Raw genomic sequence first — 12,561 nt, 5'->3', positions numbered from 1 at the left:
AGAGAAACTCTGAACCCAAGGCTGGACATCCTGGAATTCAACATTTCTCCACAGCTTTGAAATGAGCTGATTGGCATTTCTAATGGAGGAAGGGAAATACAGATACAGTAGAACCAGAAATATAACTGTTTCAAGAGTTATTTTAAAAGAAATATAGAAAGATTTGGTTAGGAATCTGCATTTAGTCATTTGATTTATTTTTGATGTATCCACATTAGTTAACCTTTCATTGACTTTTGTCTTCCTATTTCTGCATAAATTGGGAAATAGAATACAGAGCATTATATTTTGAATTATGTTAATGAATATAGATTTACAGACTTTAATAATTTTTCCTTGATAAGTTCCAAATGTGCTTTTTCAAGAGGCAACTTTCTTGTTTTTCTTTGAAGATGTTTCGCTTCTCATCTAAGAAGTTTTTTAGAGCTGAAAAACTTCTTGGGTAAGAAGAGAAACGTCTTCAAAGAAAAACAAGAATATCCAGTTACCTCTTGAAAAAGCATCTTTGGGACAACTATGATCCAGATGACTGAGAATCTCCACAGACATTTCCTTGATAAACTGTAATTCTGTAAAATTTAAAATCAAACAATAAGCAGTTTGTAGCAGGCTAGCACCATCCTGTGGTCTTTGAATAGTATTGCATATTATTTTAGATTTTGTAGTTCTACTAAATTAACAAGTTGTCACCTCTCTGTGCGTTAATCAGATCTGAAAGATTTTTTCCCTTAACTTTGAATATCTGAATAGTGATATTTATAAATAAGATATGTACATAATAGACTTTTTCTATTTCTTTTAATAATGGTTGATTTTGTTTCTCTCTTGTGAAATTGGCCCATCTGCCATATCTATGGGAAAAATGTGCTAATATCCTCCCTACATGCCTCAATTCTACAGGTTCAGAGGCAGAACTGTATAATTTCTTTTCCTTTTCAACTATAGTTCATACTAATAAATATTTACATGTCAGGTCCAAAACCAAGAATGATACATGGTGATTCTTACAAGCAGAGTTCAGACTGACCATTCTACTAAGTGCATCTACAATATAATCTGTGATTATTGGAGGAGGGTGGCTGTCTTCACCCTCTTTTTCTCACACATAATACCTGGACTGAGTTGTCTCTTATTCCTCTGGAATGCAGGCCCTGCCTCCCGAAAATCCACCTCCTTATTTCATTCCATCACATTATTTAAACCAGTGGTTCTCAAGCTGTGGGTCGGGACCCCATTTGGGGTCCAACGACCATTTCACAGGGGTCGCCAAACAAGGCTGTCCGCCATTTTTCCCCCCTTTTCTTTGGCCACGCCCCTGGCACCCGGTGATGTATAACTGGTTGGGGGTCACCACAACATGGGGAACTGTATTATGGGGTCGCGGCATTAGAAAGGTTGAGAACCACTGATTTAAACTTTTGTATTGGAAAGTTCAGTTATATTTTACTGCCTTTCTACTCAGTAATGTCATTTTTCTTACCCACTACGAGCCTTTCCAAATCTGGCAGGTGTGAGAATTGTTTCTTGAATTCTTCATTCCGATATTTGTAAGTAGAACTTGAGATCTGCAGAAATAATGAACTTTAAGAATAAATCCAGGTTTCCTTTGATTTATTAGAGACAATGCTATATTCAGAGTATTGTCAGGAAGGGTTATAAAAATTATTTTGGACCATGAGTTTTTTTAGTTGATAATTTAGTATTTTCTAATATCATCTATTTTTCATTTATACTATTGCTATTGAAAGATGATATAGAAAATAAATTTCAAACATTAGTCCAGACTAAATTTTCTCTTAGATGACAGAGACAATTAAGAGCATGCACTTATACATTCAATAGAAGAAAATAATTAATTTCCAATATTGCAAGAAAGATTCTTTGAAATTAAAGGCTATTTTATTCTTTTAATAGATTGATTTGACCATTTTTCTTTGTGTCTGGGGAAAAAATATCTGCCCAGCCCAAGGAAATATAGGTAAAAATAAAAAATCTGGGGAACTAGTATTCTAGATGTCCAGCTTTGTTAGCTCTTAATAGCCCTATTATAATATATCATACCCTAAGCCTTTATAGCATTGTGTCTTTTTCCAGTGAGCTGAATACAAAACCTTTTTAAAAAAGTTCATTTATATAAGGATATGCTTCTTTTAATTAAAGCATACAGGTTATCCATTCTTATCTCAAGAAAAGATTGTGGAATATGAAGTAGCTCAAATTAAGCTTTTGTTTTCTTAGAGACAAGTTACACGCCTTGAGAGTAATCCACAAATTGATTTTTCCATGCACAATAATTTTTGGTAAAAAAACCCCATACAGATTGGAAGGACAAAGAAATAATTCTTAACACAACTGCTTGAACAATTAAAAGGCAACTTTTTCATTCCTAAGTATAAATGTTTCCATCTAGCCATCTAGCTCAAGGACATATGAATAGAATTAAAATGATGTATAATTATATTCACCCTTTTTTTTTTTACAATCATAGCCATACAGAAATGAGACCTCCCTCTTCATCATTTTTCCTGATCCTAGTGCACTCTTAAACTTCCAATAATCCAAGAAGGGAAAAATGCAAGCCTCTGTCATTTTGCTTGGAAAATAGGAAATCGCATCCTTGAAATCAGTTTCAAGCAAACTGCTCTGTTTACTCCCACAGGCTTAATGTGCTTTTCCTTCAAATAAAAAGAAAACCACAGAATGAACATAAAAACCAGACTAAAGATAATCCTGGGTAAATTTCTCTGACCTCACTACCACAGGAGGCTCTGCTATACCTCCCAAATATCCCACATTGATAGGTATTAAAAGGGACAGCAGCATCCAGAATAATCTCATTGAGCATGTAAAATGGCATTCCACCCCCACACAGCTATACAACATTTATTTTGGCCAATGCAGAAGAAAGTCTATTAAGACATTTGAAACAGAAACAGCAATATGTAACTGGGGTAACCTGACTTTCTTTCAAGGTATAAATCAATCTTCCCATTTTTTAAAACTTAAGCGTGCCACTCTTTGAAAAGAGCATTAAACACATAATTTAAAGCAGGTTTAATGCTCTTCCAGAAAAAATACTGGAAGGAGCCTGCATAATTAAGCCACCAAGAGTAGTCTTGTGGTGAGATGGGTGGCAAATAAACTTAATAACAAATAATCCCTATATAGTCCTTTGAGAAGCCTGTATGTATGTATATATGTATGGTATGGTATGGTATGGTATGGTATGGTATGGTATGGTATGGTATGGTATGGTATGGTATGTATGCATCACATTTGTATAGTTGCCCATTTCATGTAGTGACTCTATATTTTATAGAGCCTGATCAAAATATTTTTGAATAGCTATGCCAAGTGATTTGAAGGAGGAGGCACATCAGCAACACCAAAAAAAGGTCAGTGTTTCCAGCATTGTCAATGAGGTGTTTCAGAACATTCCGATAATGAGGGTTGTGTTGAATAAACAGTAATGGCTAAAGATCAGTCCACATGAGACATATATTCATATTCATGGAATCCAAGTGTGGTGCAAGGTCCTTGTGAGATACCTGGAGAAAGATCTTGCTCAGTGATCTGGAAATAGTTCGATCCTGTTGAATCTAAGTAAATATTCAGGCTCCTCATTGTTATCAATGCAACTACCTTTCAATCAGACCCTTGTTCGTCCTGATTGGTAAAAGATTCTAGGACAGTGATTGGCAGGGTTCATGCAGTGATAAATTCCTCACTGAAAGAGGGGACATTCCCAGCACCTTTTAAGGAGGCCCTGGTTTGCCCTGTCCTAAAAAAAAAATGATTCCCCCTGCCTGGACAATTTTTATCCAGTCTCCCAGCTTTCCTTTTTAAAGAAGTTGATAGAAAAAGTGGTTGCTTGGCAGTTTCAGATGGTCCTGGATGAAACAGATTTCCTAAACCACATTTCAGGCTTGGCTATGGGACAGATCATCCATTGGCCACACTTATCTTTGGTGAGGGCGGGATGGTAGTAGTGCAGTCATCCTGGCTCTTCTTGACCTCTCAGCAGCCTTCCATACTATTGATCATGATAACCTTTCTCCAAGGCTGATCCCAATTGGTATTGATAGGGAATAAGAGATCCAGCCCTCAGCCACTCTCTTATGGCATTCTGGAGGGCTCAGTACTCTCTCCCCTCCTGTTTAACATTTACACGAAGCTGCTAGGTGAGATCATCTATCACCATGGGTTGAAATGTCATCAATATGCTGATGATATTCAACTTTACATCTCCATATATGGTGACCCAAGTGATGGTGTCACAGGTCTTAAAGTACCTGAAACCTGTAGGGGCCTGGATGGGGGACAATGGGCTACAACTGAACCCTGGCAAGACTGTGTCGCTTTGGGTGCATGGAGCTTCAAGATCCAGCTCTTTGACATCCTTAGTTCTGGACAAGTTGCATTATCTCATTTAGGCTCAGTTCATAACTTAGGGGCTCTCCTGATTTCTGCTCAAAGAACAGGTGATACTTGTGGCTAGGAGATCCTTTGCACACCTTTGGTTTGTGCATCATTGCAGTCTTTCCTAGATCAGGACTCCCTGCTCTCAATCACTCAAGTCCTAATCATCTCTCATCTGGATTGCTGCAATACAGTTTACATGGAGCACCTCTTAAAATGCATTAGGAAGCTTCAACTGGTACAAAGTACAGCAGCATGAGCAATCTCTGGGGCCCATAGAATGACCAATGTTACACCACTGCTTTATGAGCTGCATTGACTGTCGGTTTGCTTCCAAGTGCAATTCAAGATATTGGTTATGACTTTTAAAGCCCTTCCTGGCATAGCCCCAGATGATGAACCATCTCGTCCCACTAAGACAAGAATGCCCTACTCATGCCAACAGAGAAGGCCTGTTGAGGATCCCACTGTTTAAGAAACTCCAACTAGCAGAACCCAGGACAAGAGTTTTTACTGCTGTAGCGCTGGTCCAGGATAAACTTTGCCACCATCCTCCTATCCTCCCACAAGGACCTCAAGACCTGGTTCTGCTGTTTGGTCTAGGGACCAAATAGGAGAGTACCACATTGGAAGTGGCTGCTGGACTAATTAGCTGATCTCACCCCAATCTTCCCATGTATCCTGCTCTCCCTCCATCCATCTTTTAATTTATATTATTGTAACAGATTTTATCTTCCTAGGCTCCAAGATCACCACAGATCGGGACTGCAGCCAAGAAATTAAAAGATGCTTGTTCCTGGGGAGGAAAGCTATGGCAAATCTAGACGGCATACTAAAAAGCAGAGACATCACTCTACCAACAAAAGTACGTATGGTCAAGGCCATGGTTTTCCCAGTTGCAATGTACGGCTGTGAACGTTGGACCACAAGAAAGGCTGAGCACAAAAGAATTGAGGCCTTTGAACTATGGTGCTGGAGAAGAATACTGCGAGTCCTCTGGACTGCAAGGTGATCAAACTGGTCAGTCCTAGAGGAGATCAATCCTGACTGCTCTTTAGAAGGCCAGATCCTTAAGTTGAAACTCAAGTGCTTTGGCCACCTAATCAGAAGGAAGGACTCACTGAAGAAGAGCCTAATGCTGGGAAAGATTGAGGGCAACAGAAGAATAGGACGGCAGAGAATTAGGTGGCTGGATGGAGTCACTGAAGCAGTAGGCGTGAGCTTAAATGGACTCCAGAAGATGGTAGAGGACAAGAAGGCCTGGAGGAACGTTGTCCATGGGGTCGCAATGGGTCGGATATAACTTCACAACAACAACATTGTATTTTCATTATTTTTATTGTTTCAATGCTTTGCTATTGTTAACTTTACATTTTTTTATCATTTTTTTCTATTTTGCCCTTGTAAGCTGCCTGGAGTAGCCCCACAGCGAAATGGGCAGCAAATAAAATTCCAAAAATGATTAATTAGGCTTCTTTGTTTCATGATTTGTAGAATACATGAATTAACTGAGCCTTGACTCAGTGATCTAGCTGCTGTAAAGAGTCATAGGCATTCCTGTACTTTCTGTGTCATGCATTTATACAATAAACCTCAATATAAATAGTTTATACTTACCCATTAACCTTTGTGTTTTACTAGATGATACAAGAAAATAAAGCTTCACTAACACTACAATAAAGTCTGAAGGTTGTTTGAAGTTGTTTGAAGGTTGAATCATTACAACTGTACTAATTTTTTTGTTGTTAGTTTGAAAGACATTTCACCACCCATCTAGGTAGCTACTTCAGTCAGACCAAGGCAGTTAGGCAGAGAGTTGTTGGAATGTACCAATTCCTGCCACATCAACCTCAGGGGTTTCCTCCCCAGGGTGTGTTGCAAAATGTCAATGAATATTTTCAATCATCCAGATCTGAAGATTGTCTGAAGTTATTTGAAGGTTCAACTGGACTAATTTTTTGTTGTTAGTTTGAAAGACGTTTTACTGCCCATTAGCTAGCTTCCTCAGTCAGATCAAGGCAGTTAGGCAGCAAGTTCTTGGAATGTACCAAATCCACCTGGATGGTTGAGTATTGAGGTTAGTGTGGCAGTAGTTGGTACATTCCAACAACTCGCTGCCTAACTGCCTTGATCTCACTGAGGAAGCTGCCTGGATGGGCAATGAAATGTCTCTTAAACTAACAACAAAAAATTAGTCCAGTTGCAATGATTCAATCTTCAAACAACTTCAGACAACCTTAAGACAACTCTATCTGGATGACTGAGAATCTTCATTAACACTAGAATAAAGTCTTCTGTAAAGGACATTCTATGGAGAGCTACAGGGAATGTGGGGGAGGGGGAGGATACTAAATGTGACATATCACATTATTTCCTGACTTGGCCATCTTAGTGATTCATATTTGGTTTATATCATAAATAGAACTAATTTCTTACCAACATAGTTATTGGACATTATGGATGGCTCATGCATGGAGACTTACAACTACTTGATGGCTCATAAACTTTATAATATTTGCTATCAGTATGGAGATTCTGGGAAACAAGTGTATTCCTGAACGATATATCCCACACTTTACACTATTTTCACTTCAGATTTTCCAGTTTAGTGTTCTGTTAAGACTGTGCATATTTATTCCTTGCTTTAGCAACATCACAATTTAGATGTTATGTGTAGGGGTGCTATTTGCTTTGCATTAATATTTTAATATATTTTATTCTTAAGGCTATATTTTAAATTGAATTGCTAATTTCCTTACTGGAATTTGGTGCATTTTGGTTGTGGTGCAAAGAAATTACTTGCTTATTTTGAATGTATGTGACATATGTGTGCTGATCCCAGATCCTTAAGACTAGTCACTCTTTGTAACCTACTAGCTATGGACTAATTATCAATTGTTTGGGTTCTCTTCAGTTTATTACTTTTTTTCATGGCTATTTTGCCAGAACACTAAAAAACATTGTGGAATATGATTTCTCTCTCTCTCGCTCTCTCTTTGTGTGTGTGTATGTGTGTGTATTGTGTTTGTGTGCTTGATTTGCTTCATTTCGGATAAGTAACCGAGAAAATTACGCAAGCTCAGCTAACAAAACTGCAAGAAAATAAATATATTCAGAAAATATTTTATGCAGCACTATGAGATATGTGTTACCTTATACAAATCCACAGTTTTGTGCAACAATGAATGTAATGCCCCACACCCAAACAAAAACTCTTTTAGGCAGTGCTTCCCCCCCCCAAAAAAAGGTGCTGGAACTCACACACATCATACAACCCGCCTTGTCTACCCTACAAAGTTCCATCCATACCCAATTTTTCTACTGACAACATTCCCTTTAGGTACAGCCATCACATATGCTATGAGCAATGTGTTTACTTCCTTGCTGTGCCTAAACAGAGGAATACTTTAGACAAACTGTCAAATGTTCCCAACTTTCTGGAAATGCTGCCCAAATACCATAGTTCCAAACCACAGTTCTTGCCACAGTTCGGTTCAGGTTTCCTCCTTCACCATAATTTCCTTCATCTCTAGCACTCGGTCAAAAAATCAGGATGGTATGTAAAGGACATAGAGAATAGCTTAGAAGGACAGGAAGAAGAGATGATACCAAATCAAGGAGCTCAGGCCAAGGAAATTATGTGAACACAGCAAACATCTCAGACAAGCCTTCCTCCCCCAGTTCACAAAGATAAAATGAGGGAGGGAAAGCACATTCAGAGCTGCAAGATTCTGTTACAATAACTGTTACAATAAAAATAGTACTGACCCACATGGCATTGCTTTCTTAGGTTGGTTTGCCTTATTGTGCTAACATGCTCCAATCATGTTTGCTTAAATTCTCACCATTGATCAAACTGGTGAGGGCTGGAACCCAGCAACAACTGAAGAACAATCCACTTGTTACCATTTGTATATCAAACTGATTTGTAACATCCATCTTCTTCTCAATCACTAATGGAAAAGTGTTTCAAGAGTTCAATCTGGATGCTTTACTTACAGTCATTTTCCATGGCTCTTCATTTCCCCAGAGTTGCTCTGGGAAGAGCAGTCTCCTAAGCAGAAGATATTCTTCCTGTGGGGCACTGGCAGACAGAGGTCTGGACATTAGGGAGATTGGGTTTCCGTCTATGGCCCAGCCCCACTCTTACTTGTAGAGACTGGAGAAGAAAGATTTTGAAACATTTCAGATTAACTATGTACAGTTGGGCAAACAAGAGATTTTGCCTTCTGTGTGACTAGGGAAAACAATGCTCAATGGAATCAGATACTTCTATAACATTATTTTTCCAAGATGCAGATTATTGGATTAGTAATGCAGAAACATGATTCTTCACCCAGTAGCAGAGATGCAAAATAATTGATGTTGAATTTTAAGAGATGGGCATTAGATGTTGAATAAAATGAAGACAAGAAAGAAAGGGTTATATTTGTGTAATAATAATGGAGAATGGGACATTCTTTATATATTAATATTAGTATTAGTCTTCTTTCTTATTAACATCCTTACCTGTAGTCCTGTGCTAAATGTCCCAAAGACATCATAGTAATTCCTAAAAATGGATATTTTCAGTAGTACAAATGTGTTAATAGTTTGGTTCTATTGTAGAATCCTCCTACTGTGTAGTAAATAAGTGAAAGTCATAAATAAGACTTAATTCTGGAGAAAACTTTTTGGATTAGTTTCTTTGAATGATTTTTTATGGCTCTTAATTTATATGGACTGTTTTTATAGATTTCTTTTCATAGAATTATACAGTTGGAAAGGGCCAGAAAAGTAATCAAATTCAACACTTTCAGTGACAGATCTGCGATAGTTTATCTGACAAAAGACCATCGCGCTTCCATTGAAGACATCTAATGAACAACTCACCACATTTGTGGTAAGCAGGTTCCACTAGCTGACAATGTGTACAGTAGTAGTAGTAGTAGTAGTAGTAGTAGTAGTAGTAGTAGTAATAGTAATAAAGTTGGAAGGGACCCTGGAGGTCATCTAGTCCAACCCCCTACTCAGGCAGGAAACCCTATACCATTTCGGACAAATGGCTGTCCAGTCTCTTCTTAAAAACTTCCAGTGTTGGAGCATTCACCACTTCTGGAGGCAGATTGTTCCACTGGTTAATTGTTCTAACTGTCAGGAAGTTTCTCCTTAGTTCTAGGTTGCTTCTCTCCTTGATTAGTTTCCATCCGTTGCTTCTTGTCCTGCCTTCAGGCACTTTCAAGAATGGCTTGACTCCCTCTTCTTTGTGGCAGCCCCTGAGATATTGGAACACTGCTATCATGTCGCCCCTCATCCTTCTCTTCATTAAAGTAGACATACCCAATTCCAGCAACCGTTCCTTATATGCTTTAGCCTCCAGTCCCCTAATCATCTTTGTTGCTCTTCTCTGTACTCTTTCTAGAGTCTCAACATCTTTTTTACATTGTGTTGACCAAAACTGGATGGAGTATTCCAAGTGTGGCCTTACCAAGGCATTGTACAGTGGTATTAATACTTCACATGATCCTGATTCTATCCCTCTGTTAATGCAGCCCAGCACTGTGTTGGCTTTTTTGGCAGCTGCAGCACACTGCTGGCTCATATTTAAATGATTGTCCACTAGGACTCTGAGATCCCTCTCACAGTTACTACTATTGAGCAATGTACCCCCTATACTATACCTGTACATTTGGTTTTTCTTGCCTAAATGTAGAACCTTACTTTTTTCACCACTGAATTTCATTTTGTTAGATAGCGCCCAGTGTTCAAGTCTGTCCAGATCCTCCTGTATCCTAAGCCTGTCTTCTGGAGTGTTGGCTATTCCTGCCAGCTTAGTGTCGTCTGCAAATTTGATGATTTCCCCATCTATCCCCTCATCCATATCACTGATGAAGATGATGAAGAGCACTGGACCCAGAACAGAGCCCTGGGGCACCCCACTACACACTTCCCTCCATGTAGATGTGGTTCCACTGAGGACCACACGCTGAGTACGGCTGGTCAGCCAGCTACGGATCCATCTGGTGGTGATGCTGTCTAACGGCATTTTTCTATCTTATCAAGTAGTAGGTTGTGTCAAATGCCTTACTGAAGTTCAAATAAATTATATCCACAGTATTCCTCTGGTCCACTAATTTTGTCACTTGGTCAAAGAATGCAATAAGATTTGTCTGGCATGATCTGTTTTTGACAAACCAGTGTTGGCTTTTAGTAATGACTTTGTTTGCCTGTAGGTATTCGCTGATTCGTTGTTTGATTATCTTTTCCAAAATCTTCCCAGGTATTGAGGTCAGGATGATAGGTCTTAATTTCCTGGGTCCTTTTTTTCCCCTTTTTTGAAGATGGGAACTACGTCAGCTCTTTTCCAGTCCTCTGGTAGTTCCCCAGTGCTCCAGGATCTTTGAAAAATATAGTTCAGTGGTTCTGAAATCACATCTGCCAGTTCCTTAGGAACGTTGGGGTGTAATCCATCTGGTCCTGGTGATTTGAACTCGTCTAGACTGGACAGGTGCTCACTTACCATTTTCTTGCCTATCTTAACTTGTATTTCTATTTTGTTTTTTATGGCACTATTTTTGATAGGTTGGTCTGTTTTTTCCCTTTGTGTAAAGACAGATGCAAAAAACGAGTTAAATAATTCTGCTTTCTCCCTGTTGCTTGTCACTTTCTTGCCACTTTCACCCACTAATGGACCAATTGTTTCCTTCACTTTTTTCTTGTTTTTTACATGTTGAAAGAAGCTTTTTTTTTGTTATTTTTGACTTTGGTCATATTCCACATTCTTCCCATTATCTATTCCCATTGTGCTATTTTGGATATATAAGATTAGAGTTTGGCCTTATATGAGGGAATCTTCCTTAACAGAATTGAATAGTCTATATTTCTCAACTTTGGCAACCTTAAGGTGTAAGTTGCCAACTAAACTGATTGAAAAACTTTGCTTGGTGGGTGAGAGGCAATAGAGTATCCTTACAAGTCTGTGTAGCAAATATCCAAAACAGGAAAAGTTCCCATTGCAATGAATATTATTGCATTTAGCCCTTGTAGAAGTTAATCTCAAAGATAATCTGAAAAAGACTTCAATTAATAGAAGCCTTTTATTTCCATACAAGTCCCCACATAAAAGATTTAAATTAGCAAAACAAGCCTTCTTTAAGTACCCTTTAGAGGTTTCCATCATATAGAAGTTTCACTTTTAGTTCCTTTTTGATATTTTATCCCAATATAATATGGAAGGCAAAACATTCTCTCACTACTAGTGGAGGGATAAGCAGCTGGTGGCTATGGAACTTAATTTGGACTCTAATTTTCAAAATGCCATCCATCCCTTATTGTAGTGCATGATATCTGTTGCTTTAAGATACACATTCATACAGTGCTTCCTCATTCCTCCTCTACCTGGTGGGTGGATGTTTTGTCTCTTGGTTTGTTTCAACCAGTCTTATTAAAGTTCTGGATTTGACATGAGAAGATGTAGTGTTTAACACCACCTTAACAGAGAATGTGGTTGAATTCCAAAGACTTTCCTGCTGTCTAACCTTTAGGTAGACTTCAGCACCTAAGAAGCTCACAGTGAGTATAAATGAGTAGGCTAAACTAGAGAAGAATTCTGTCTTTATTGATTAGCATGATGAAAATGTTAAAGGAGATGCCTCTAACTATTCACAGCTGGAGATTAGATTAAAAGATGAAATGTATCTATGCTGTTGCCCCTCAGCAGAGGGATTTCCCCTGCTATTGAATTATATCCACCCATCTTTGAATCAGCTGTACTGCATTGCAAGTTACTATCCCACTGCCAATCTTTATTTGACTCTATAACAGAGGTCTTCAAACTTGGCCCTTTTATGACTTGTGGACTTCAACTCCCAGAATTCCTCAGCCAACATCCCTGGCTGAGGAATTCTGGGAGTTGAAGTCCACAACTCATAAAATGGCCAAGTTTGAAGACCCCTGCTTTATAGCCTCAGTTCTTTGTCACTGCCAGTCACTTGACATTCCTCCAAAGTAAGGGGTGACAAAGCCTAACTAATTTTTTATTTCTTAAGGTAATCTTTGCACAGTGTCAGGATAAGGGGGAAAAACACTAAGTCTATTTCACTCATGGGCTGGGGAGAAGATAAAAGCAACAGATAGAAAATGTTACAAACCATGCATATATGG

The 12,561-nt window shown here is 38.5% G+C and overlaps 1 protein-coding gene and 1 long non-coding RNA gene across 7 annotated transcripts in view; one reads left to right on the top strand and one right to left on the bottom strand.

The window, feature by feature from the left end:
* GRAMD1C (GRAM domain containing 1C) overlaps positions 1-12,561 on the bottom strand; it is a 69,167-nt gene that overhangs the window by 35,493 nt on the left and 21,113 nt on the right. For 5 of the 6 annotated variants that reach the window (XM_039327312.1, XM_039327310.1, XM_039327316.1 and 2 more), the window contains one exon: positions 1,481-1,565. In XM_039327312.1, coding sequence (XP_039183246.1) covers positions 1,481-1,565 — 85 coding nt within the window. Of the gene's footprint in view, positions 1-1,480; positions 1,566-8,418; positions 8,552-12,561 lie in introns of those variants that run through there. The other variant, XM_039327313.1, reaches the window with a different exon arrangement.
* LOC120300808 overlaps positions 1-12,561 on the top strand; it is a 37,072-nt gene that overhangs the window by 8,553 nt on the left and 15,958 nt on the right. The gene's annotated exons all lie outside the window — the stretch shown is intronic.

This window comes from Crotalus tigris, unplaced genomic scaffold (genome assembly GCF_016545835.1).
Source record: "Crotalus tigris isolate CLP2741 ecotype Arizona unplaced genomic scaffold, ASM1654583v1 scf7180000024359.8030256, whole genome shotgun sequence".
Classification (NCBI taxonomy): Eukaryota; Metazoa; Chordata; class Lepidosauria; order Squamata; family Viperidae; genus Crotalus; species Crotalus tigris.
Note: the sequence above shows the minus strand (reverse complement) of the source record. Positions and strands in the feature narration are given on the sequence as shown.